This window comes from Phalangium opilio, unplaced genomic scaffold (assembly GCF_054372755.1).
Source record: "Phalangium opilio isolate 3A_F unplaced genomic scaffold, DU_Popi_V2 ptg000043l_1, whole genome shotgun sequence".
NCBI lineage: Eukaryota > Metazoa > Arthropoda > Arachnida > Opiliones > Phalangiidae > Phalangium > Phalangium opilio.
Window position 1 is genome coordinate 5,429,966 of NW_028324167.1, and position 27,998 is coordinate 5,457,963.

At 37.9% G+C, this 27,998-nt stretch overlaps 3 protein-coding genes and 1 long non-coding RNA gene across 4 annotated transcripts; all 4 read right to left on the minus strand.

Moving 5' to 3' along the window:
• Positions 1-6,682: 6,682 nt before the first annotated feature.
• LOC149677904 (atrial natriuretic peptide receptor 1-like) lies at positions 6,683-8,211 on the minus strand. Its single transcript, XM_089837404.1, has 4 exons — positions 8,167-8,211; positions 8,020-8,091; positions 7,635-7,788; positions 6,683-7,090 (listed from the first exon to the last, which is right to left on the minus strand). The coding sequence occupies exons 1-4, from the start codon at positions 8,209-8,211 to the stop codon at positions 6,849-6,851; spliced, it is 513 nt and encodes a 170-aa protein (XP_089693530.1). The 3' UTR covers positions 6,683-6,848.
• A 65-nt stretch (positions 8,212-8,276) lies between these two features.
• LOC149677905 (atrial natriuretic peptide receptor 2-like) lies at positions 8,277-9,100 on the minus strand. Its single transcript, XM_089837457.1, has 3 exons — positions 9,050-9,100; positions 8,516-8,593; positions 8,277-8,457 (listed from the first exon to the last, which is right to left on the minus strand). Exons 2-3 carry the CDS (start codon positions 8,588-8,590, stop codon positions 8,293-8,295), a joined length of 240 nt encoding a protein of 79 aa, XP_089693583.1. The 5' UTR covers positions 8,591-8,593; positions 9,050-9,100; the 3' UTR covers positions 8,277-8,292.
• Positions 9,101-11,600: 2,500 nt separating this feature from the next.
• On the minus strand, positions 11,601-17,738 carry LOC149677906 (atrial natriuretic peptide receptor 3-like). The gene is made up of 6 exons (XM_089837405.1): positions 17,706-17,738; positions 15,932-16,226; positions 14,939-15,304; positions 12,567-12,733; positions 12,238-12,372; positions 11,601-11,765 (listed from the first exon to the last, which is right to left on the minus strand). Exons 1-6 carry the CDS (start codon positions 17,736-17,738, stop codon positions 11,601-11,603), a joined length of 1,161 nt encoding a protein of 386 aa, XP_089693531.1.
• A 4,088-nt stretch (positions 17,739-21,826) lies between these two features.
• Positions 21,827-22,396, minus strand: LOC149677907 (uncharacterized). The gene is made up of 3 exons (XR_016366437.1): positions 22,292-22,396; positions 22,128-22,213; positions 21,827-22,058 (listed from the first exon to the last, which is right to left on the minus strand). It is a non-coding gene; the product is annotated as an uncharacterized LOC149677907 (long non-coding RNA).
• Between the last annotated feature and the right edge of the window lie 5,602 nt (positions 22,397-27,998).

The following is a 27,998-nucleotide window of genomic DNA, read 5'->3' on the forward strand; positions in this document are numbered from 1 at the left end:
CGCGCCTCCATCTCCATCACACGTCTCATCTTTTCTCGCACACGCGCCTCCATCTCCATCACACGTCTCATCTTTTCTCGCACACGCGTCCTCTTCTACACCAGACCCTTCATCTTCCTTAGCCACTTCAAATATTTCTGAATAACTGTGAATAACAACAACTTCACACATAAACCTTCACTGATAAATAATGTACACAAAGGGTTTCGAAATATTTTATCCGTCCCGCAACAACCCAAAGCCTTCACCAGATCAATCCTACCCTTAATAATAAAGTTCACGATTTCGGACTTTAGATAACTCATTAAAAAGATGCACAATTAGCCATATACGTTTACCAAATACAAAAAGAGACTTATATAATGTCCAAACCACCAATTTTTAGAAAGATCACTACTCACGATGAGATGAATTGGGAAAGTTCACGTTCGTCGCAACTATCTATGTCTGAATCCAGGTTTACTACCGCTACAGGTGAAGCGCTCCTGTATGATATTACACTCAGTTCTATAAACGGCCATTTAAGGTTTTCTTCCCAATTTTATAACAATAGACAATTTCGGAAATTACATTCAGAGAAACCAACACACAAGAGGCCAAGCCGCCATTAGGATAATCTCCATCCCTAGCTTTCTGCGTGTAGGGAACTTGGGCTCTGTCTGGCGTTGCTTCTTTGAGAGAGGGAGAATACGCCAATGGCGGCCTGGCCCCGTTTGTTGGTTTCAGAGAATATAGTTTCCGAAATTGTTATTTTCATTAAAGCTTAAGTAACAACAGAACTATAGCTCAAAACTAAATTTGCACGACATGAACAACTACATAGCAACATGTGGTCTACATTTGATTTTCAGCTGATAATAACAAATTCTACAAACAAGTCAAGTGTCGACCGCGCCCCAAATAACATACAAGTAGTTATATATTACACCAATAAAAAAGAAACATTCTCACATTTGATTACTATAATCCTTGAAAATTCCCAATGAAGGCCCATTTTTGACCAAAATCTCCTCTGGTATACTATTAGTTTTGAAACAAAATTTTTTACTTAGCAAAGTAATAAAATAAAAATTAAATGTTATTACCTGCTACCATCCAAATAACAATAAGACTTTTTAGCTACCGAGTAGCTTCCGATGGACATTCTTACACTTAAACTTGTGTCCCGCAAACGGTAAAAGAGGTTTATCGAGTTTAAGGGATTATCGTACAAATGGACCACTTTATTATGGGAAAGGGCGTCAACCATAATTTGAGAAGGTATCCCATTCAAATATCCGTAAGCAGCTAACATCGATAATTGTTGAGGATACACTATGCTCTTCTTAAAAAATAACATGGAAATATATTGGGGCCAATCCTTGGCGAAAGCGCCCGCAAGTCTTTGCAAAACATTCCATGCATTGTACTTAACGTCAAACATAGATCTCTCGCGATTCATCTAAAAGAATGTACAAACCACAGTTTGATTATTTAGTCTATTTCTCCCTTATTTTTTCAGTAAACCTTCTCAATTAATTAATTTTACGGTATTTTTAATTTTAGTTTTCTCATTTAGATTTACTAAACGTTAACATGAATACCAAGAAGTACTCTATAATTTTTTGCTTCAAACCATCTCCTTAATATATGCTTAACATAATTTCCAATTGTAGTAATATGCACTCCAGAAAATAGTATACACTCCCTTACATTACTAGTTTCAACAGATCATTACCTTACAAATTAAAGACCCTTTAAACTACGCGACAAATTAGAGACCCTTTAAACTACGCGACAAATTAGAGACCCTTTAAACTACGCGACAAATTAAAGACCCTTTAAACTACGCGACAAATTAGAGACCCTTTAAACTACGCGACAAATTAGAGACCCTTTAAACTACGCGACAAATTAAAGACCCTTTAAACTACCCGACAAATTAAAGACCCTTTAAACTACGCGACAAATTAGAGACCCTTTAAACTACCCGACAAATTAAAGACCCTTTAAACTACGCGACAAATTAAAGACCCTTAAACTACGCGACAAATTAAAGACCCCTTAAACTACGCGACAAATGAAAGACCCCTTAAACTACGCGACAAATTAAAGACCCCTTAAACTACGCGACAAATGAAAGACCCCTTAAACTACGCGACAAATTAAAGACCCCTTAAACTACGCGACAAATTAAAGACCCCTTAAACTACGCGACAAATTAAAGACCCCTTAAACTACGCGACAATTAAAGACCCCTTAAACTACGCGACAAATTAAAGACCCCTTAAACTACGCGACAAATTAAAGACCCCTTAAACTACGCGACAAATTAAAGACCCCTTAAACTACGCGACAAATTAAAGACCCCTTAAACTACGCGACAAATTAAAGACCCCTTAAACTACGCGACAATTAAAGACCCCTTAAACTACGCGACAAATTAAAGACCCCTTAAACTACGCGACAAATTAAAGACCCCTTAAACTACGCGACAAATTAAAGACCCCTTAAACTACGCGACAAATTAAAGACCCCTTAAACTACGCGACAAATTAAAGACCCCTTAAACTACGCGACAAATTAAAGACCCCTTAAACTACGCGACAAATTAAAGACCCCTTAAACTACGCGACAAATTAAAGACCCCTTAAACTACGCGACAAATTAAAGACCCCTTAAACTACGCGACAAATTAAAGACCCCTTAAACTACGCGACAAATTAAAGACCCCTTAAACTACGCGACAAATTAAAGACCCCTTAAACTACGCGACAAATTAAAGACCCCTTAAACTACGCGACAAATTAAAGACCCCTTAAACTACGCGACAATTAAAGACCCCTTAAACTACGCGACAATTAAAGACCCCTTAAACTACGCGACAAATTAAAGACCCCTTAAACTACGCGACAAATTAAAGACCCCTTAAACTACGCGACAAATTAAAGACCCCTTAAACTACGCGACAAATTAAAGACCCCTTAAACTACGCGACAAATTAAAGACCCCTTAAACTACGCGACAAATTAAAGACCCCTTAAACTACGCGACAAATTAAAGGCCCCTTAAACTACGCGACAAATTAAAGACCCCTTAAACTACGCGACAAATTAAAGACCCCTTAAACTACGCGACAAATTAAAGACCCCTTAAACTACGCGACAAATTAAAGACCCCTTAAACTACGCGACAATTAAAGACCCCTTAAACTACGCGACAAATTAAAGACCCCTTAAACTACGCGACAAATTAAAGACCCCTTAAACTACGCGACAAATTAAAGACCCCTTAAACTACGCGACAAATTAAAGACCCCTTAAACTACGCGACAAATTAAAGACCCCTTAAACTACGCGACAAATTAAAGACCCCTTAAACTACGCGACAAATTAAAGACCCCTTAAACTACGCGACAAATTAAAGACCCCTTAAACTACGCGACAAATTAAAGACCCCTTAAACTACGCGACAAATTAAAGACCCCTTAAACTACGCGACAAATTAAAGACCCCTTAAACTACGCGACAAATTAAAGGGAATGCGAATTTACAATTTCATATCATATTTTACCACGAAAGTGGTATTATGTTAAACTTTCGAGTCTGTACTTTCAAAATATCAAGTTTCTAATATAATTGAACCAAAGTTTATATTTTTATAATCCATTGAAAAATCACGAAAACTCAGTTTCGATATATATGAACAATTTTGTCTTGTCGAGCTTGTTCGCCCGTTGTATGACATCACTAAGACGTGAGGAAAAAAAGCGCAGGGAATCCTATACGCGTCTCGAGCTTCTCGCCAGTCTAAACTCTGGCTCTGATAGCGTAGAGAATGGCACCTTCTCACGTGAAAAATATATCTGTGACGTCAGCCTACGGGAAACGTTTTAGCCTTTCATAAAAAGTGGATTTTCAATAATTTCATATGAAGCATTTTCAAATGCATGTTGCCAAATAATCAGAAATCGGAGAAATAAAAGCTTGATATTTTTGAATTCACAGAATTTAATTCTATATAAAACAGAGGTTTTACAAACGAAGCTTCTCATTCCCTTTAAACATCGGTAATGCGTAATAGAGTATTTACCAGAGTGAATTCCAATTCTAAGTCTTAGTTTGTGCATTGGTTTATGTCGAATTTTGAACTGTCCTATAGCATTCAGTAAAGAAAGAGACATCCTAGCTATCTCCCGCGCATGCTCATTTCCATTTCTGATAGGAAGACCAGACACAACCATGTAAGCATCGCCTATAGTCTCAACCTAAAATAATTTTCTTTTTTACGTAAGAAACTTCGATTTCGAAACTTCAGTTTTCATCTTCTTACTTTATAAACATCATAATTTCCAATTATAGCATCAAAGCAAGTATACAAATCGTTCAATAAATCCACAACCTTAATAACAAAATTTAGAAGAAAAAGTATTAATGTTCTTTGATTTTACATTGAGCTTTGATAGAAAAAATAATTACCTCCATTGGAGTACTGTTAGCAGATATTTCGGTGAAACCAACTATATCACTGAAGTAAATTGTTACGCATTCGAATGCTTCGGGCCGGAAATGATTTCCCGCTTTCAGCTGCTCAGCTACGTACCTATCGGTGGTAAAGCAAAATTGTTTTAGATATAAGCAGGAATGTATGGAGGGGGGTTGGAATGGCTAAAGGGGCTCCCGGTGTTCCCTTGATGGTGGAAAAATATGGCGAAGCCTTATTTTTTTCTTTTTTTTTTAAAGTGTATTTCCTCCCCCATCGTTTGCTTAGCCATCTCCTGAAGGCGGTAAATGTCTAGTCTTTTCAAACTAGGGACCTAGCGGATAGAGGGTGGAGTTAGCAGAAGAATTTTCACTTTTTTGGCAGCCAATGAAAATATTTAAGCGGGAAATAATCGTATTTCGTCAGTCTATGACGTCGCTAACATAAAATAAGCCACGCCAGATGTTTCCAAGATCATTTCACGCTTATTATGTATTGACCTTAGCCATTCCAACTCCCCTCCATTCATTCCTGATATAAGAGTAGTTCTCAAATGTGCAGTCCCGTTAGAAAAACCAGACCAATAGAGTCAATAACTATTATTTCATACAGTGTGTTTCTGGTAAGTATGTCATAAGTTAAAGGGAGTGTTCTTTGGGTCAGACTGAGTGAAAAGCGTCGATGAACATTGGGTCAAAAACATTTAGTTTCGAAGGTACGGACCCCCAAACATGGAAATCGGCCCACATAGGGAGTAAAACATACCAGCGTGCCCATCTTGTTTAGACAATTTCAATAGCCTCCAATCTAAGAACGTTAATGACCCTCCCTTTATCTAGCAGAAGTGTACTTTTAAAGGTATGCCTAAGCTGGTAATGTAAAAATGACCCTCCCTTTATCTAGCAGAAGTGTACTTTTAAAGGTATGCCTAAGCTGGTAATGTAAAAGTTGTTGAAAGTGTAAGAGCACATTCTAGTACCAAGAATTAACGTTTGGATCGCTACCATAGAGTACTCTTTTCAAAAAAACTTTGACCTCAAAAAAACCTCTTCTCTGATTGGTTGGTTTGTGTAGGTGCTGAGAGGAGGGTCGATTGCTTCTCATTTTACTAAGAACGAAGTATACTTTTTGTTTTTATCTTTGAACTTTTGAAGTGTTCATTTTTGACTTCCATTTCATTCAAGGTTTACCCTATTCCTCAATCAATAAGTTTATTGCACCTACTATTGGCGGAATGTTCTTTTCCTGGAAATAATACCTTGGCAGGACTTCATACAGCAACTCTTCACTTCTTTTCTTCTCTTCTAAGAAAGCGGCTGTTTTTTCTTCCACCAATTGTTCCAAATTATCAGCGTACTGTTCCATTCTGGACAAGAGATTATCCAGAAAGTTTTTGCTGCCCATTCCTCTGAAAAAAATATGTAAACAGTTTAGGTGTCTAATATTTGCAAATCGAAAAACATAGAAGAAAGACACGAGGGCCTCTCACACCAACTCCAAGTTATAACTTTTATTCGTTTGCTTGTACGAACATTGAAGTTATTTCATTAACTATACTTCCCGAGAAATAAAGCTGTGATAATTTTGTCAGCACTGACTGTGAATTTCTTGAGGTTTAGAGTTAGTTCTAGAGTTCTTTTTTTATTTGATTACATTAATTTCTAGATGGGCCCAAATAATGAGACAACATGAATCTCATCGCGTAGAAATTGTAACATCTGAGATATTATTAGGCCAAAACGGAAAGGTAACAAAAATCTGGTCCAGTTAAGCTGATATCTTTGGTCATTCATAACGATGAAAATTTTAAAATCAGATACTTTACGCTAAATAATTACTAAAATAACAAAGCTGAACTTAATTAACTTTGGTTTATTTGGGTTTTTATCCTAGTTTGCTTGAGACCCTCGCTTAAACCTATTTCTCCGGGCAGCCTTAAAAAATTTCATGTCGAAGTAGCTTGTTATTTTAAGCCTTTTTACTAACATGACGTAGTTTCAGTTTCATTTTTTTTTCAAACTCATGTACCAGTTTTTCTCAAAGGCTGAATAGCCGCTCTGAGGTACCCACCATTTCCGAAAATATACCAAAAATTTCTGATGGGTAGTTTAGCGAGTTTCAAAACCTGCTCTATTAAAACTTAGACTGCAAGTGTCAACGGGCCTTTGGGAAAGTACTCGATAAATGTTATCAGTATTAAAACTGGAAAAATTACTTTGTAACTTTCTTTAGCAACTGTTTAATGTTGTACAATGTTGGCCTTTCGTTCGGGTCTTCTTCCCAGCTTAAATGTAAGATTTCAATAATCTCCGAAGGGCATTCATCGGGTGAGACCTCTGGTCGGAAAGGTGGTGAAGTACCAACTCTTAACTGCTCAAAGATATCTATTAGCGTAAAAAAAATAAAATAGCGAAAGTTGAAGCTTGAACAAAAGTTAATTTTATCGGAATTTGATTACTTTCAGCTTCCATTGGAACCCTAGTTGGTCTATAAGAGCATTTAAATGGCCCGCATCGAGTTATAATCTCTTGCAATATGATGGATAAACTGTAGACGTCTCCTTTAGGTGATCCTCTCAGTTCTGGTCGAAACTCTCGAAGGTGTTCCGGCGCAGTCCAAAACAGAGACTCTAAGTATAGTAACGTATACTTTTTATTGAAACGTGCGGTTGATAGTGATTATTTTTGAAACATTATTTCATTCCAAAATAATTTGCAGTTCTTTATAAAAACCATATTTGGAGACCAATAGTTTTGTACGTATTCGAATAAGCCACGCCAATAATCTTCTTCTAAACCTTATAATTCTGTTCCATAAGTTTGTCACTGGTTACTGAGAGCTTGTCATGAAGTGACGTAGGTGAATTGTCATAGATTCTCGTAAAGCGACGCCTGGTGAGGTGATGTCAAAGGCTTAGTAGAGACTAAATAGAAAGATGGACTGCGAAACCGAGTGTAGTCAATTCTCGCTTGTCGTTCTCGTACCAGCTCTCAGTAAGTCTCTAGTATTACGAAGTATATGAAGTGTCATACTTATGGAACATATCTTATAAACCTATGCTTCTATAGATTTTTCAATTGGAAGCAATGAATGAATCAAATGGACTTCCAATGCTAAATGTTTTTCTCTAGACCTTCAAATTTGAATATTTCATAATTATACGAAGTATTTACTTGGATTAAATGAATCATCCGGCAAAACCTGATCCATTAGTGACCGGATGCCAAAATATGTAAGCTTTACGACAAACCGTCCATCAATGACGCAGTTAGTTGACTTCAATCGGCCGTGAAATCCAAGAGGGCTTTCGTGTAAAACACACATTCCCTGGATTAAATGTGGTATTGAAAGAAGTATTGATTATATTGTAATTCAAAAGTTTTACCAAGTCTACTACCTTCATGATTTTTAAGTAGTCCACACTTTTTATGGTTTTTTAACTAGTCTACAAGTTTATTGGGTTTTATAAAGGTCTTAACGGTTTATAGGGTTTTAAAAAGTTTTTTTAGTCTGAAAATAGTCTATAAATTTTATGAATTCATGATCAAAAGGTTGTACCTCAATAATGTCACCGATTACGGAAAAACGAAATGGCCAATCCATTTTAATTTCATCATTTAGGAGAAGATCCTGAAATGAATGAACAATGAATGGTTAATTTCACCAAAGTAATTGGTGTGGCATAGTGCGAGCTGTAAAAATTACCACTAATTTATAAGTGTGACACTTGGTACTTTGAAAGCCTAGCATGGATCTTAGAAAACGGGAAAACACCAGCCGATAATCTGTGACGTTTCATCTACGTCACTCCATGAATAGCTCCCAGTAAACTTATGATATTATATCTAAGGCATATTTGAAATGATGATGATTCGGACATACAAGACCTACCTGTAAGCACCCTCTTGGACTGTATTCATTGAGGACAGCCACATTTGGTAAGTCAATGCACAAGCCGATAAATCGTATGAGATTTCCGTGAGTAAGATCTCTAAGCTGAAAATAAGGCAGATTTTGAAAATATAACCAGTATTAGGAAAACGTTCTGGTTTACCTGTTTCATTTCCAGCAGGACGGTGCGAGAGACGGTTACTCTTCTTGTGTTCAAAGATTTCACAGCCACTCTCATTCCCTGAAAATTTTCTACATTAATAAATAACAATAGAAAATGATAAAATTGGCACACCAAATGTTCATTGCTAAGCTATGATATTTATAGATAAGGGAGGTGCTTCAAACATTGGCATCAAGCTTGGCGGATTTACTGAAGTACCCGCCCCCATTGCAAAGTATCACCGTTAGACAAAGGGAGATGATGAGATAAATATCCCCTTGTCAACTATAATTTCCTGATTCATAGAAACATAAACATGCCGATCGCCGCGTACATCTTAACCCTGAAGATGATAATGGAGTAGAAGACAATATTGCTTACTGCGAACTCGGACCAGATATTGCATATACCTTTGCTCCGAATTGCCAACTGCAAACGCGGTGACAGACACACAGACAGATACGTCCAGTGTAATACCTCTTCGTGACGTCATCGTCACTCGTGCATGTTTTTAGAGATAATTTAAATGATTACCTTATAAACGGCTGCTCTCGTTCCAGGAGTAACAGGCTCAACTGTGGTACTTGAAGCAGATTCATTATCTTGCTTCTAAAATGTAAGAAACACATTACAAATCATGCTGAATATTAATGAGACACTTCGATATGGAAAAGGTTCCTCCTACTTTCTAATAAATTTGAGTCGAAAGTAAAGTAAAATAATTTTAATATCTTACGTTAGTTAAGTCTTCGTCGGTACTGGGCAAGCTTATCACCGATTTTGGTAGTTTTTCATGGAATGTTATGTCCTGCCATCGCACTTTCCACCAAAGGCTGGCCAGCTCTGATTCTAACTTTAGCCGTCTGATTAGTCACAATCAAAGATGATTACGGAAAAAAGTGAAAAATGTCTCACTTTGCATGAATAACATAGTACACGTAGGCCTGAATGCATTAAAATAAAGTAATTAAATTGAAAGATTAACACCAGTTTAAACAAGGATGAAGTTACAATTACGTGATTTTAATATCACTTCATGTGCTCAGTAGCGTCGCTAGGGTTTGAAATTTGGGGGGAGGGGCTAAATTTGGGCAAACTAGTTATTATAAGAACTTAACAAAAAATTGCATTATGGGGTCATTGTAAAATGTGTAGACCTTTAAAACTATCCGTAAATTTGTGTCAACTTGAAATTATTCGTATTTTAAAGATATATAACCTTTTATTGATAAAGACTACGGAACCGATGATGAATTATTTTCACTCGTTTTAATATTATTTTTAGTTTTGGTTAGCTTTAGTCCACACTAATGGGATTCCCTTCGAAAGAACAGGAAACATACTTATATTAACCTTTGTTTTTCTCTTCAAAATTGTCCTGTTTTATATTGAAATTCATCTCCGCAGAGATGAAACTTAACGAATCTATCATTATAATTTTTTATATATTGCTACAGAATTATAGGTTACTAACATCAATTTTTTGGTAGGGTTTACGGATTATTTTGGGGGGGCTAAGTTTGGAATTTGGGGGGGGGGCTATAGCCCCCCCCCCCAAAAAAAAGGCCTAGCGACGCCACTGCATGTGCTTAAGAGTAACTCCCAAAAATGTAGCCTTATAGCGTTAAACATTTGACAGAAAAATATTTCCTAAGTATACAGGGTGGAACAGATCAGATAAACCCAGTTTCTGACCACAGTGTCGCTGCACTATTTGTGAAATCATATTCGTCATTCTTATTTCTAGCTTCAGACACGGTTTCATAGATCTGGCATTTACCGTCGGCAGTTCAGCAACATTTAACTCAAAATCAGTGTTAGACTTACTTGTTTCACCCATTATTTTATTGATTCACCTTTAAAGGGATACACTAGCTAGAATTTTTTCTATTTTTTAAAGAAAAGAGTGTATAAAAAATTAATATATCAAATGTAACAGTGTTTCTATCTACTACACTAAAAAGATAAGTACAATTAAGTTTCCGTAATGGCGCGCAATGGACACTACACGCTAGACTTTCCCTCGAAGCACTGGGAGTACCCCTATTGGACGAATCCATCAGGTGGTAGAAGGTGTCCAATAGGAGTACTTCCCTGTGCTTTGTGGGAAAGCGAAACACGTAGTGTCCATTAGGCGCCATTACGGAAACCAAATGTCTCGCATGTTCTTTAATATTGTAGATCGAAACATGGTTACAATTGATATATTATTTATATTATACGCTCTTTCGATAAAAATTAAAATATTTTAGCCCAGCGTATCCCTTTAACTGTTCAAAAATTTATTCAAATTATACCTGTATACTATGACTCCCACATCGAAGCCTGATGAAATGATAATGAATCCAATTACAATTATGACTAAGAATACTGGAATGGCTTCTGCAAAATTTGAAATACATGTATATAATTTATTAATTTTGTAAATCAAAGCTAGAAGATATATTCATAAAAGATAAGTACCTTTAACTAAGCAATCATCTTCGTTCCCAGTAAAACCACAAGGTGGAATGTCTGGAGGTGGATATGCTCGATTTCCAGGCCAAACAATAACGCTACAATTTACTGTGCTTAACAGTTGACGCGCTCCACTGTAAACCAGTACGGGCTAATATGGTAGAAGACATAATTTCATCGTTATCTTGTGATTTTGCAATTATATATTATTCCTCCATACTAATAAGAAGACTGCATAATATGTATACCTTCATTGAATTGCTCGGCAAGTCAAAATCATTCAATGTGTAGTCAGCTTCTCTGTCACCGTTTTCATTAATGTAGATTGGTCCTGTTAAACCTAATGATTACATTAAGTGAGAAATTGGCTATCATATCATATTATCATGAAACTTTTCCTGATACATAAATGTACCTATATAATTGCGGGAAATAATAGAGATGACATACCCTATCTCCTCTACCCTGTTAATACCTGTAAGTCATGTGACTTTGTGACGTTTAGAATCTTTCCAGCAGAATACCAAGATTATAAAAATAAATTATAAAAAAATATTCCTGTGTGACCTCTATGGTTTCACTAATAACCCCTTAGAAACTTAGCCTCCTTAGAAAACTTAGCCTCACTCTAACAATTATATTTGAAAGACTTGCCGCCATTAAACGTGGTGTTGAGTAACTTCTCAATAATCGCTGATCCGTTGTACGGATTTCCATTTTCCGAAAGCGTCTCATTGAGAGCCCAAGCGTAGAGTAATAGGCAATCGTGAAAACCAGCCACGATCACATTCACCTATGGATACGTTTAGGTAAATTCAGTCAACTTTATTGATGAGTAGTTGTTGAATAAATGAAGGGATAGTAGCTTTGTTTTAACTACATATAGTTTTGGTACACTTAAATAATTGAAAATGTGATTCAAATGAAAATCATAAATAGAAATAAATCTGCAATTGGACTGGGCGATAATTGTGTCGCCTTCCGGTGGATACGATCTGTAGTCCACGACTGGCATTCAAACAATCTTGGACTTATAATAAAATGATAACATTCTATTGTTAGTCGAAGATTTCATAGAGCGTGCCCATCGGATGCCATAAATTAAGCAATCAGACGACATCGTACGATACTTAAGATGTCGCAATATATTTTTAATCAGCAATTTTTACGATTGATATTTCTCCAAACATGGGCCATTTCAGGGACATTATAAGCTACAATACCTTTGAGATATTTTAAGTAAAGTATGATTAAGAAAAACTCACCTCTGTTTCATCAAGTGATTTATTAAATAATTCCCAAGATTTGTCAATAACATTTTTCACGAAAGTATCGTAGGCGTTTCCAATTGGAACTCTTACTGAAACTACCATCATAGCTTCGTACATTTTTCTAGCAATCTAGGAAAGAAGGATTTAAGATTTAACATTATTTCAACTAATATCTTAGCTTCGTAGAATTAAAAAACACGGTTTTCAATTAACTTGTTGGAGCAACAGCCATGCAAGTTCAACTTTACAAGTACTATGATATTTATTGGGTACAACCTTATCGAAGTAGAACGAACAATTTTCATATTCTATTGAAAACTTACATCATTGTTCGTGCAATTTGTTTTAAACCATGAGAAGTCACCAAAGAATTGTCTGCTTTTGAAGAGTTCGACACCCAAGAAAACAAAGTCTCCACCATCCATTCCCAACTCGTAAGCCTCTAACAAAAGCTCTCGTATTGCATCACCTTTTCCGACCAACAGGAAAACTGAAAAATATAATCAAAAATGTGTAAAATATTATACATTTTTCATGTTATTTTCAGTATAAATAAAAATTGCAATGGCATAATTAGCCCATAGAGTGTAACATTGAAATAGGCTTCTTATCGAACTCAAGTCAAAATATCTTAATGAAATTTACTTTCATAGGAAACTTCAAACTTATGTGCTGGTTCAGATGCTCAAATTGAATAATAGAATAAATATTTTTCTATTCGACGTTGTAGGGCTAGGTATACTACGATTTAGATTTCATTGTCTGTAATTTTCAGTTAAGTCTCAAAATAGTTATTTGTGTTACCCTTATTTTCATGATGTGGACAGGACTCTAAGTGGAACGTCTCAAGGTTCATAAAATAACGCAAAGCCTGGCTAATTATGTAATCTAATATGTACTAGTAAAAGTAGTACTAATTATCATTAATCAGATTTCAGCCTTTCTGGTCCTGTCAAGCGCAGCTAGGACTCTCAAATGAGGGGCTTTACTCTTACTACATACATAATATATTACGTAATAACCTTCATCTTATAATAATCAAATCTAGTTCATAATTTTCTTATTCGGTTAAAATTTTAATGATGTATAAATTTCATTACTGCCCTTAATTTCTGTATTGTCACATTTTTGCTACAACCCTGAATTCTTGGTAGCGTCAGAGAGAATTTATAATAGGGAGTAGAAACTGAGGAATATTATGTAGCTCAAAAATCACGTGATCAACAAAACTGGCCAGGTCTATTTCCGGTACTATATTTTGTGGCCTCTCCCTCTAGGGTGGGTCTAGAATGATGCGGGAGGGTCTAGGGAGATGGACACTACCTTTTTAGGGAAAGGGTAACATCTGACTTAAAATAACTCCTCATGGTGCCCGTCGCACTCGAAATCTCGAACCCTTATTGGGTAATTGTACAACTAACAGTGATTGAGGGCAAACTTTAAAATTAAAGGAGAGTCATGTGGCCGGAAATTTACCTGGCCAGTCTTAGCGTCGCAGCCTACTTCTTTGAGCTACATTGTATTTAGCACTGTCAAGAGCAAGAGCTTCACTCCCTATTATAAATTCTCTCTGGTAGCGTAGGATGATGAACGGCTTAGTTTGTTTGCTTAAAACATTTTGTAGATTTTTGGCAATTGACGAAAGGACCGAGGGGCCAACCAGCTGCATACTAGCTGTAACGATTACGTGATCAGTCTGAAATCCTGCTAACTCATTCGTAATTATTCTGTAGTCTTTCGTAATCCTGTCATCTTTCGTAATCCTGTAATCTTTCGTAATCCTGTAATCCTCGGTAATTACGTATAACAACAATTAATGTTATGTTATGTTATGTTAGACGAAACCATCCGTTAAAATCCACGTAAACACACGAAATAGTTACTAGACTTCAATTGTACTCAAGCGAAGTCATCAAGCCAACCGTATTCATAAATAATAATTATGTTATTAGTTGATTTCATTTGTACTCAAGCAAAATCATCCATAATCATGAGTAATAAATTAATAATTATGTAATAACTTGACTTAACCTCTACTTATAAGTTCGTTATATCTAAATAATGGCCATCTATAATATATTACTATAAAATGCCATAGTCATCGTAATCATACCCTATATTCATTTCGTACTCACCGTAATACTTTAGTTATAATTTCGTTCTCAGAATAAACATTCGTAATCAGGGTAATCAATTGAACTCATGGCAACTCTCTATTTTACTCATGACGTACTCACTATTGTGCTAATTGCGTACTCGCCTTTGTACTCATGGTGTACTCATTGTGTACTCACTATTGTACTCATTGCGTACTCACGATTTTATTCATTGCGTACTGGCTATTGTAATCGTGGCTGACTCGTTATTGTACTCATGGCGTACTCGCTATTGTACTCATGGCGTACTCGCTATTATACTCATGGCGTACTCGCTATTATTCTCATGGCGTACTCGCTATTATTCTCATGGCGTACTCGCTATTATTCTCATGGCGTACTCGCAATTATTCTCATGGCTTAGTCACTATTATACTCAATGATAATCAGTGTGCAGGCAAATTCTTACTGGTTACCCCCTCGGAAAAGTCTCTAGTGACTGTTTAGTCCACGGTAACAATATTTACGTTTCTACATCCAGCTGCCACAACTCTATGATAATTTTAGAACAAACCAAACCGTTCAAATGTATAATATACTTCTGGCCATTTGCTTTCCTTTGATAAGGAACTTGCGGAATTTCAGTCGCCTTCGCTCTCTCTGGTGAAGCTTATAAACTTGAACTTCAAAGTACTCGGACTCGGTAAAGGCTTCCTCTAAACTTTCCGCTATTCTCGCTTGAAGGAATTCGGTCAAATCCGCGATTAGAACAATATGTTTCCAATTGAAGAACTCCAAGACTTTAAGCATAAAGCCACTCATTCTGTTTAAAGAGAAGGAAATTCTGATCAGAGTTCGGAAGACGGACGTGTTCAGGTGCCTGATGTCAATTCCACCCGCCGTGCAAATAGGAAGGTTCCAGTAGGTCGCCATTCGAGCCACTGGATCAAGGGCTTTTGTACAACCTATAAACAACACGGATAGTTAGAGCACTGGGTTATAAATTTATCTCAAGCGCATGCACAAACCCATAACAGTTAATTTTTTCATGTAAGACTAAACTATAATATTATTAATCTATGTACATACATACATAGATGGAATCTTAAAGGGGCAACATATTCCATACTAATATCTGCTCAAAGGTAAGGGGAAGGGCTTAAAACTTTTTTAAACTGCTAACTCCTCATTGGTTATTCGCATATACATGGGAATCCGTCATCTACTCGTCCAGAATACGCAGAGAGAAATTGTTTGCATTCGGGTTCGGCGCGCAGAGGTCGCTAGCTACCTCAATGTGAGGTGTTTTCTAAGTTAAAATACATTATGTATGACGTCAGGGGTTACGAAACATCACCTCCTCCTATTTAATTCAAGCAGATAAGCCCAGAAAATAGTTTTGTTAAAGGTTTCAAGTAGAAGAAATTTATGTATTCTTGTTATTCATAATTTCTTGCAAATCGAGCCTAGCTATTAGTGCTAAGGAATTGGATCAGTTTCATATTGAAGTTTCAAGGTAATTAAAATGTGTACTGTTTCCAGGGCCAATAAAGGCTGATATATTTTTGGAACAATAAGCGGCAGCCGCTGACCAGGTGCGAGATTGGCGTGACAAGAAGTGCTTGATTGGATAATGTCGACGATGAAATTGATGTGTTTGTATTCTTTGGCAATAGCGTCACGGGCGTATTCCAACGCCTGTTTCATTACTTGATATGAATAGGACAAATCTTCTTGAGCCAAAAAGATCCCTTGGATGTAGGCGTTATGGACATAAGGAACCGTGTCCTTTTCTATGACATTGTTAGCTTTATTCACGGGCTCGCAATACCTCGAGGCCTCCAGAAAAACCAATCCAGTCAAATAATACGCTATTTTGGATTTTCTCTGTCACAGAGAAGAATTTTTGAGTTATGATATTGAAACCTTTTCAGCGGGCTCTATTCTTTCCCCGTAACTGCATGCTTTGTATTGATTTTCTGCTTTATTTGGAAAAGGGGTATTTTATCAGTAACCTTTTTTTCTTAAATAACCAGATATTATGTTCTAATTGGAACACCTATATCGAAAAGTTTTTTGGTAGTAAATGACACAATAGCGTTTGAAAGCCTAAAAATTTAATAATCCGTTTTTCTCAAGCTTAACAATTTACATGGGTGCTTGTAGCTTTCCTTGTTCATTGGTTTGCTTTTCAACAAGCTCATTCCGCGACCAAAAGGAATTTGGATATTTTATAGAAATGCTACCATGCACCATCATTTAAAATTCAGTTTTTATCTATTTAAAAGGATATCAGTTATATATTGTACCTGGAGGCATCCAAACGGAAAATTATGGTATTGACGTTATGTTTTCTATGGAGCCAAATGATATGAATGAACCTAACCACCTTATTTTAGAGTACACGAGGTTCTCTCACAAAACAATCGTCATTGAGTGCCTGACAGCAATGACTGCTATTTAAGTTTTATATAAATACGAAAAATTACGCTTAACAAAAGTTTTAGAAAATTGGGCCTAACGCAAGTTTGAAAACATTAGGCTTAACACAAGTTTTAAAAAAATTAAGCCTAACACAAGTTTGAAAACATTTGGCTTAACAAAATATTTTACCAAGTTATATTTTCAATCGCCAATATTTTAAATTCATGTGAATAAAAATGCTTAAAGCTTATGCTTTCTTTAGCTTGTAAAAATATATCGAGGTCTATTTCTAGCTAAAACCATACAAATCAGCTCTAAAAGCCTTGAAACATAATACACTAGAAGCTTGGTGTATGCAATTATCTCAATAGCATATCCAGAGATCAAAAATAGCACACCTTTTTACGGGTTCAAAATTTAGTTTCTAATGTTATCCTGGTATCTCAAAATTTAGTTAAAAATTCCCAAAAGTAAATACTGCTTCAAAAAACATTTATAACCTTCTTCAAAATTTCGAATATCTAACCGCTTAAATATATATGAAAGAGCCCAATCAGCTGCCAAATGTCTTTGTATAACTTTTCAAGCAAAAAGCTAAATATAGTTTTATACTATTTAATTGCCAATAATTATCCTGTCAAGGTCTGTTCTAAATTAGAAATATTAATACAAAATCCGTACTTTTTAGCAAAGTCATTCTTGGAATAATTGTGCCATATACTATTCATTATTTCTTGTTTTGAAAGAGAATGAATAAGATGCGAAAATGATATGACTACAAGTTATTTGAACACAGTCACAGACTGAGGTCAGATATTGTCTTTGCAAGCAGTTCTATTTACAATGCAGAATCAAAATTAAATCAGATCTAAGCTTTAAAATTCAAGAGTGAAAAGAAACTACAAGCAAATACTGAAATGAAAATATACAAGAAACGTTTACCTTAATTTTTTGCCGCTTTCCACTGGCAATCATCGTGGATGGAGAGGCTCGACAGAACGTCTCTAGACGAAGGCTTACGAGAAATGAAGAAAAATGTACAACTGTTACGGTTTACTTTCTGTTCTATAGAAGGATTTATTGTAATACGCATAGAGGGAGAGAGAGAGAGACACACACATTGAAAGAACTTTCTTTTTGTAAACAGAATGGCTGAATGCCTTGCTTTATTAATAGGATTTCAAGATCGACAAGCCGCAATCCGAGTGTTGATGTTTTGTAAGCCCCCGGAGTACGAAGCACTTTGCCACTAACAGAAGCATCGTTAAGTTGACAACAATGTTTTTCTTTGTCTTAATCTGCTTTGATACAATTTACTACACCGCAAGTAAAATATAAAAACCTAATAATTGATTGTTAAACATATGCTTTCTTGTATCTATACTCAAATCTTTAATCAATCATTAGGGTTACACACGCTAGAACAATTAAGTCATTTGGAATAAACAAAACGTCTTGGATTTAACCAAGACCTAAAAAGTATCGATAAGAAGAGAGTTAAGCAAGTGACTGAAGGCCCAGATATTAAAAAGTTTTTTTTAAATTAAGACTTACATGCTTAAGATGCTGTTCGGACAGTGGGACAAAGGACGATCTTTCTCGTAGAGCTTAACATGGCGGGTGGGTAAAAAAGGAGAGGGCGTCGGCCGTCGGACAGCCCCTTTAAGAAACTAATGTTCCATCACCCTATTCCATTGAATAAACTTAATTTACTGGTAGTCAATTTATTCCCGCTCAATAATTTGAAAAATTTACTTATCTCGGGTTTTCGAGCACAATTCCATTCCCCGTTTACATTTTATAACTACATTTATCATTTTTAGGAGAGTACGTGTATGGCTTTGTGTCGTTAATAGGTTGCTAACATATCCCCGTTCATGGTCTGAACGATTTATAGTGAAACCTTTTGTTTTTGTGCAAATTTCAACAATGGCGGCAAATTCAATAGGGACGTTATGATTTTTAGTCTTGGTTAAACTTAATATATGTAAGAGGGAAAGACACGGGGAAAATACTTTTCCTTCCATATCGCTCGATGGAAAGATCATAAAAAGAGTAGAGACGTCGAGGGGTCAACCCCCTGTATATCCCGATACTAAGGATTGACATCCCTCTTTTTTAAGTAGAAAGCGTCTATAGCAGCGGTATGATAGACAACGGTCACACGGTTCTATGCCAGGCCCATGGCGTCTCTATCGTTTCTATGGTTCGCAAGCAGTAGGGGTGCATACTATTCGAAATTTTTTTGATTTTCTTTGTTGTAAACTTGTAATTGTCAACTTAAGGGCGCTAAGGGTGTGAGAGTGTCAGCTGGACTCACTCAGCGCGGTCGTAGCCTGAAAATTCTGACTTGGCTAGTTTGCAATATAGCCTGCGTTCACCCAGTCGCGTGATCTAGGAGGCTGTGACTCGACTCTGCTACTTAGTCTGTATCAGGCTTGGAAATAAGGTTTATTTCTGAACTAGTCCTTCGGACCAGTGACCCCTGATGTCTTAAATATGAAACTGGTTCCGGGGTCAGTAACCCTTCCCCTATTTATTTTTCTACTGGTCCCAGGACTTGTGGCCGTTCTCTCTTCTAAAAAAATCTCTCTCGGCTTAGGGTTGTATACACAACTGGACTCATGGAGTCGGAGTCGAAATTTATGTTAAAATGAAAATAATTAAAGAGGTCCCCATATCAATTTTTAATAAAAGTTGGAATTAATAAACTAGTCATTGGGACCAGTGACCCTCACGTTTTGAATAAAAAAAGTGGTCCAAGCTATTAATAAACTGGTTTTTGACCTGTAAACCTGTCTTATTTCCTAGCCTGGTTTGTATATGTTCAGGAACAAGGTTAATGCATGTATTAACGGTTTTGAAAGGAATATGGGATTTATCAGGGATAGCCCTGGATTTATATACTTGTCGCCGCGAATCTTCCTATATAAATGTAGTATTTCTAGTAGCCGCAGAGACTTCTGGTAGCGCTCTGTATGCATTTAGTAGAATACTTTATAGAATTTGAAATTATTATTATTTACAAAATAAAATTTGGTCGAATTATTTCGTAGTTGTCCTATTTCAAGCCGACGAATGTTCTCAAAAACAATTACTATTTGGTGACGAATACCTTAAAAAGTACTATTCACACGGAATTTTGGACAGCTTAACGCGTAATTGAGTGGGCTATTGCCTTGGTGACGAGGCCAGCGAATGAAGGCATGAGAGTGGCACAAGGCGTACTTCAAGCCAGGACGATGTATACAATACAACTATGCATCCTCCTTGCTCCTATCGGGCATAGCAGAGGCTAAAGCAGACTACGACTAAATCGTTTTGTCATTGTTACGTGTAGTTATATGGTATTTTTCATGACGAAATCCCCTAAAAATGATAAATGTAGTTATAAAATGTAAACGGGGAATGGAATTGTGCTCGAAAACCTGAGATAAGTAAATTTTTCAAATTATTGAGAGGGTATAAATTGACTACCAGTAAATTAAGTTTATTCAATGGAATAGGGTGATGGAACATTAGTTTCTTAAAGGGGCTGTCCGACGCCCTCTCCTTTTTTACCCACCCGCCATGTTAAGCTCTACGAGGAGATCGTTCTTTTGTCCCACTACCCTTACTGCATCTTAAGCATGTACGTCTTAATTTAAAAACAACTTTTTAATATCTGGGCCTTCAGTCACTTGCTTAACTCTCTTGTTATCGATAGTTTTTAGGTCTTGGTTAAATCAAAGACGTTTTGATTAATATCTGTGACTTCGGTCTTAATTTTTACCTCTCCGAGTGACGTATGTCACGGAGAGGTTCTAAATTCGACGTGTCTGTCTGTCTGTCTGTCTGTCTGTCTGTCTGTCTGTCTGTCTGTCCGTTGTTATACCCACGTGACCGCGTTCGCAGTTTGCAGATCGGAGCAAACGTGTATTCAATTTCCAGACCGCATTTACAGTCCCGGAAATTGTATTCCACTTACAGGCTATAACTCCATTGTCTGTCTAACAACTGTTCATTTGTCCACCCCACATGGACACCAGTCTGAACTTTCTAGCTTCTAAACACCACCATCTTCTAGTCTTTCGCCCATTCCACATGGACACCAGTCTGTACACCTGGCTTCTAACACCACTATCTTCTGGTCTTTGTTTTTGTCCATCCCACATGGACACCAGTCTGTACACCTGGTTTCTAACACAACCATCTTCTGGTCTTTGTTTTTGTCCATCCCACATGGACACCAGTCTGTACACCTGGCTTCTAACACCACCAACATCCTTAAGGTTAAGACATACGCGGCGATCGGCTAGGGTTACGAGAAACGTCTAGCCTTCCAATGGAGGGGTCTTCCTCCAAGGTTCACGCAATTGCGATGTTCTTATCTACAGCCGCGATTCGAATCCCTTATATACTACCTATTTGAGTAAGTCGAAGCAACCGGCGTATGCTTCATTTCAAACGCCAATATTAGTCAAGTCTCTCTAGAATGTTTAATTGTTCTATATCAAAACGATGTAACGTTCAATAAGGCAAACAACTGACGAAGAAAATATTTAATATTAATTATATTTATTTTAATATTTAAGATAATCTTGTTTCTCATCTCAAAATTAATACGGAAAGAGTTAAAAAGCAGCTTATTTTTTTGTCTGTGTGTGTCCGTCCGTTGTTACACTAGTGCGTCGCGTTAGCAGTTAGCCTTGTGTTGATGTGTTAAGAAATCATACAGAACCTTAATATTCCCTTTTTACATAATATAAAGTGAATATGTGGAAGTATTTTTCGTAATTATGATGCATTTAGTAGTTTTGTAGCTTTAAAGCTCTGTTTCATTTTGATATTCCAAAGATTTTTTTTAATATTGTTATTTGAAATGGCTGTTTATATATTACTTAAGCTATACGACATCTGTATATAGAATAATCCTTGGTTTAGTGACTTCATGAAGAAACCTAAGACCTAGACTCCGGCGGGTAAAACAAGTATTATCCGCAATAGGCTTAGTGAAACAAAGTGTAAATTATTGAGGCCTGAAGTGAAGTAAACTTTTGGCTTTGATTTTCGTGTCTGAAATGAAGAGACATTAACGGTTCAGAGTGAGCCGAAAGTTAAATACACTCTTAAATAATCAGGTAAAGATTTTATAATAGAAGAAAAGATCATGGTGGCAATTAGATTAGTAAAAGGGCTAGTGGTAAACGAGTAGCTACAGACTTTTTATTCTCTTTACGGTGCGCTATGACTATTAGTGCGTCTGGGTATAATTTAGCTTTGGTGTTATTTAACGTTAACATTCGTGTTGGCAAACTAAGAATATTGTTGAGGTGAGACGAGACGATTGTGTTTACACTGAAAACCAGTTGTGAATGTAGCTACCAGAATATAGGGTAAACAGCTGAAGCGTAGACTTCATTTCCTGTTCTTTTCCCCATTGACTGATTTCCATGTGTCCAAGATTTATCCTTATTGGATGTAAAATGTCGTCTACTTTACTGTTTGCTATGTTTGGAATACTACTTCAATATTTCGTAAATTTTTACTTCAAAAAAGTGAAATAACTCCATATCTGGGTAAATAAGTTTGTAGTAGTAGACCTCTTGACTCGGAGAGGTAATATTTTGGTTTTCCCAACTTGTTATTAATTTTGTGTAGACACGTTGGTGATTTTATATTGATTATTTCAACGCTTATTTCTGCATGCCGTAGAATAGGGAGTAAACAGTTCTGACCCTGAAACGTCACACCCTTCTATCTCTTACTGGAGTTTCATCCCCCCTAACGGTTGGAATCAGTATTCTACGCGCAAAAATGCCAACCAGATAGGGGCTGCGTGACATCAGACTATCTCTTCCCCCTAGCCAGTTGTTAGCTACGTATAGGAAGTAGTTCATCATTCAATAGAAAATTGTTGAGAGATCGGATAGACAAAGAAGGACTGAAAGATCAAGATATGTTTATCTGTTAAACCTTCTGGGCGCTTTAAGTTTAAAATATTGCACTTCCGGCGAAGCCATCGTCACGTCGTCGACATAGTGCCGTGGTGTGTCTAGGCAGATAGATCCAACATAACCAACATTTGGAAGATCACATGACCAAGAACATAATTTAGTAAACCAATGAATGCATGCTGGCAGATATTGAAACCGTTTATAAATGAATCCAGAATGGCTGCAGATAGTCATTTCGAAAATATGCCGCGTTTAAGCCAGTTAGACCGTGCGAAGTTAATAGCACTCAACGATGCTGGGCGAAGTGTCCAATATATTTCGCAACATCTGAGATGCTCAAAGCCAACTGTTCGTTCGTGGTTGGCGGCGTATGCAGAAAATGGACGACTAGTTGACAAGCCAAGACCAGGAGCCGAACGTGCCACAACGAGAGACGAGGACGAGATAATTGGAGCTCTTATTGTTAACCATCCCACCACTACAATGCGTTCGATCAAATCTATCATGGAACTCCAGGCCTGTGAAAGCACCATCGCCAACAGAGTTCGTGAAGCTGGTTTCAGCAGTCGTGTCGCCGCTCAGAAACCCTATTTAAAGGAAGAACAAGAACATGTAAGAATGGTGTTCGCCCAAGACCATCTGCACTGGAACAATGAATGGGACTCGGTCATCATCAGCGACGAGTCCAGTTTCTGTTCTAGTATTACCCACAAGCGCAAGGTTTGGCGTCAAAAAGGTTGTCGGTTTGAATCTCAAAACACACAGTCCCTGAGGAACAGTGGGCGCTTTTCCGTTCCTGTATGGGGGTATATTTGCAAAGAAGGTCTGGGATCTTTAACGCGAATCAACGGCCACCTAAACTCCGAAAAATATATTGACATTCTCGAACACACGTTTTTCCCTCACGTTCTGGACAATTACTTTCCAGAGGGCCTATTTATTTTTCAGCAAGATAATTCACGAATTCACACGTCAAGAGCCACCATGGAATTCTTACAAGAATGCCATCCATACATGGAACTTTTAAGATGGCCATCCACCTCACCGGACTTGTCCCCAATAGAGAACGTGTGGGCCGAAATGAAGAAAGAGATGGCGAAGGCCAACGTTACGCCGGATGACGCAGATGACTTGTGGAACCTGATACAGGCCGCTTGGGAAATGTTGGACGAGAAGGAAAATTATACGCAAAATCTCTATTCCTCCATGCCCTCCAGAATGCAAAAGGTCATCGACGCCAATGGGAAGATGACTAAATACTGAGTGCGATAAAAATATAACGATAATTAGCGAGTATTATAACTATACCAGTTAATAATTTATCTAAATCTAGCTATATTACTTAATAAATATAATAATTACTTTCAAAATAACAATAAGCTTTCATTTTTCAAATGATATTTCAATAACATACGTGTCAAATTAAGTCAATAAATAATGTTATACTTGACCACTGTTATCGTTGTCTTGATTAATGAAGGTGAACACAGTTTGGAAAATGAGACATGGTGATTTCCTGTTTCACGGATGTAACCAACAGATGCACGGATTCCTGTAAAGGCAATTGTCGTAGATAATACACACAAACGTTTTAAGGTTATGTTGGTTATGTTGGATCTATCTGCCTAGACACACCACGGCACTATGTCGACGACGTGACGATGGCTTCGCCGGAAGTGCAATATTTTAAACTTAAAGCGCCCAGAAGGTTTAACAGATAAACATATCTTGATATTTTAGTCCTTCTTTGTCTATATGTCTACTAGCTATTCTGTCCAGGGTGGACCTCAAGTCCTCTCAAATCCCAACAACATCCAAGTCTCACATTTGGTTTACTCTGCCAACGTGCAACAACCTCATGCTTGTTCTGCCCAAACAAAATAACTTCAGCCCCGGGTCTCACCGTCATCCTCTTTAATGCACAGCATCTTTTTGGCAAACGCGATGAACTTATTTCCCTCTCCCCGACCTGGAATGCTGACTGTATTTGCAATACGGAGACCTGGGCTTCTCCCTCACAAAATGACGCCATCTTTAATCTTCCAGGTTACACACTTTTACGTCAGGATCGTGCAAATCGCGCGGGTGGCGGTATTATCGTCTATATTCGTCATACTCTTGTTCACCACTTATTACCCGTTCCAACGACCTACCCAGAATCCTTATGGATTGACTTCAAGCCAGAATCTTCTCGCACTTGGATAACGCTAGGCTGCATTTACCGCCCCCCAAACACGTCCCCGACTGAAACTTCCAAACTCTTCCAAGATCTCAAATTAATATCTGCGCAACGCTCTGAAATCATTATCACCGGGGACTTTAACCTGCCTTCAATCTGTTGGACAACCATTACCCCCACTCTCAGTGCCTCGTCAGTCCATAATGACTTTCTCGAACTACTTCACTCTTCGGCTCTGAGCCAGCATGTCAATTTCCCGACCAGATTTAGCCAAAGCAACTCTCTATCTCACAACACCCTGGACTTAATCTTAACCAAGGCTAACGTCACCCCGAATATATCTTCATTACCACCAGTTGGTGGTAGTGACCATGTCACGCTCTGCGCAGTATACCCATTGACTAGCCCACGACTATCTCCTATCAAATTTACTCGTGACTTCGACTATAGTCGGGGAGACTTTATAAAACTAAACACCCTGTTGGCAGCTACGGACTGGTCCACTCTCTCTCAGCTGCCTACCGAAGAGGCTTGGTTGCTTTTTAAGGAAAAACTCTTTGCTTGTGTCTCTCAGGCAATTCCGCTTTACGATCACTCTGTGTCGCGCCATTCCCGGTCTTGGATTACTCGTTCTACGAAACGTGCCATACGCAAAAAAGAACGACTATGGAAGAAACTGAGCCACGCCATTTCCACTAACCACAGTCACGCACAACTCCGTCTCCGACCCCTCTACAAATCTCAAGTCTGCCTAGTCAAATCTCTGTTACGCAAAGCAACTTCGCAGTCCCATGCTCGTAAACTATCCACAATCAAGACACACCCACGTGCCTTCTACCGTTTCGTACGCCGTCAAATACGTTCCCTCCCGACTCGTCTCAATATTCGGCTCAGTAATGGTGCACAAACCGACTCGGATGAATCCATGGCGAACACTTTAAATGACACTTTATCCAAAAACTTTAATACAAATCCCACTGATCTAACTGTATTACCCCAAAGTCTTATAGCTCAAATGCCTGATTTCCTACCAAACTTAGTCGATCTTAAGCGTATTCTCCGCAACCTTGATTCAAAAAGTGCTTCGGGTCCTGATGGAATTCCAAACCGCCTCCTGAAGAATTGTGCCTCCTCGCTTGCCAAACCTCTTCTAATCCTTTTTTCTCTCACCTTAACTGAAGGGACCCTCCCCTCGGACTGGCGTGTTGCCCACGTCACACCCATATACAAAGGTAAAGGTAGCAAAACCGATGCCATCAATTACAGACCCATCAGCTTAACATCTACGGTTTGCAAAGTCCTTGAAAAGTGCATCCGTACGCCTCTCTTACAGTTTATAACCCCCCATCTAAGCAAGTTCCAACATGGTTTTCTAAACAACAGATCTGTAGAGTCAAACCTCCTTTCGGCGTTTCCTACGTGGCTCTCAGCTTTTGATGAGGGACATAGGGTTGACGTCATCTATCTAGACATAGCTAAGGCCTTTGACTCGGTTCCCCACCAACGTTTGTTGGCCAAACTTTTTTTTTGGGTATAAATAATAATATCTACCAGTGGATTAAATCCTACTTACTTGCTCGCACTCAGTCAGTCCGCGTTGGTGATTCCCTAAGTATACTTTCCTACCAGTTACTAGTGGCGTCCCTCAGGGTAGCGTTCTTGGCCCTCTCCTGTTCCTTATCTTCATAAATGACCTCCCCTCTCAATTATCCTCTAAGTTGTGCCTCTTTGCGGACGATCTCAAAATCTTTCGTGTGATCCACTCTTATGACGATGTATCCAAACCCTCCAGTCCGACCTAACTCGGCTTGAGGCTTGGACCTCGCGTACTGGCCTCTCTTTCAACAGCCAAAAGTCCTTATTGCTAACCATTAACCGTATACTAAATCTGATGAAGACCTACCCTCTCCATACTACCTTAGTGGTCAACCTATCCGTCGAGTAAACGAATGTCGTGATTTAGGAGTGCAAGTCTCCCATAACCTTAAATTCCACACCCATATTGCTAGGACATGTAGTCGCGCCAATGGGCTACTCGCGACCATCAAAGCCAATTTTCCAAATCTCTCCCACCGATTTCTTACGCGTCTTTTCAACTGCTATGTTCGTCCGACCCTTGAATTTGGTTGCCAACTATGGAACCCCTCCTCTAGTGGTGATATAAAACTCCTTAACGACGTGCAGGGTCGCGCTTCAAACATCCCTAAGTCTCTACGCAACTTACCTCGCGAAAGCAGACTCGCTTCCCTCGGTTGGGCCCCCCTGTCCAGTCGGCGCACCTACATGGATCTAATAAGCCTCTTTCGTGTCCTACACTCCTCCGATCAGACCTACTTTATTTTCTCCCCTCACACGCACTATACCCGGTCACAGTCGCCAACTCTTTCTCCCGCCATCCTGCAAAGACCCACTAAAGCACTCTTTCTTCAGGAGAACTATACCCGTTTGGAACTCCCTTCCTGAAGAAGTCGTTTCCCTACGTTCGATTTCTCAATTCAAATTGGCTACCAAAAAATTCTTAGGTCTATAATTTATCTCCCCACGGATTTGGAGCTCTAAGGCTTTGTAAAGCCCTAGCTCGTCATACACAACGGAGCAAAAAAAAATGTCATTCAACCTTTAAGTTAAATGACAGCCTTGGAATGGAGGTTTGACGCCACTACTAGAGAAAATTATGGTTTCTAAACATTATTCGTAACATTCATGTTGTGTTTATTCATGTCATCATTGGCAACCCTCCACTATAGTTGGAAACATACTACTCTTAGTTGACTAGGTCAAAAAACAGGGTTTATTCGAATGTTTTAAAAAATATTACAGCAATGTTTTAATTCATTGATATCACACCCAATACTTGGACTGCTTATTAATGAACAAGTTGTCGCGAGAGAGAAAGTTTTCATTTAGGCTGACTGTACGTATTTCGCGGAACGGGTTACAGCTCATAACCGGTTTCGCGCGAGTTGCACATATCTCACGCCCGAATATTCGGTATTCGGAAAAATCAATATTCGCGGCATCACTACTTAACAGGGAAAAGCTAAGAGTAACTATAATTAATTTTAAATGAATCTAAAATGTAAGTTTCCCAATGAATGCGTGAGAGGGATTAAAAAAATG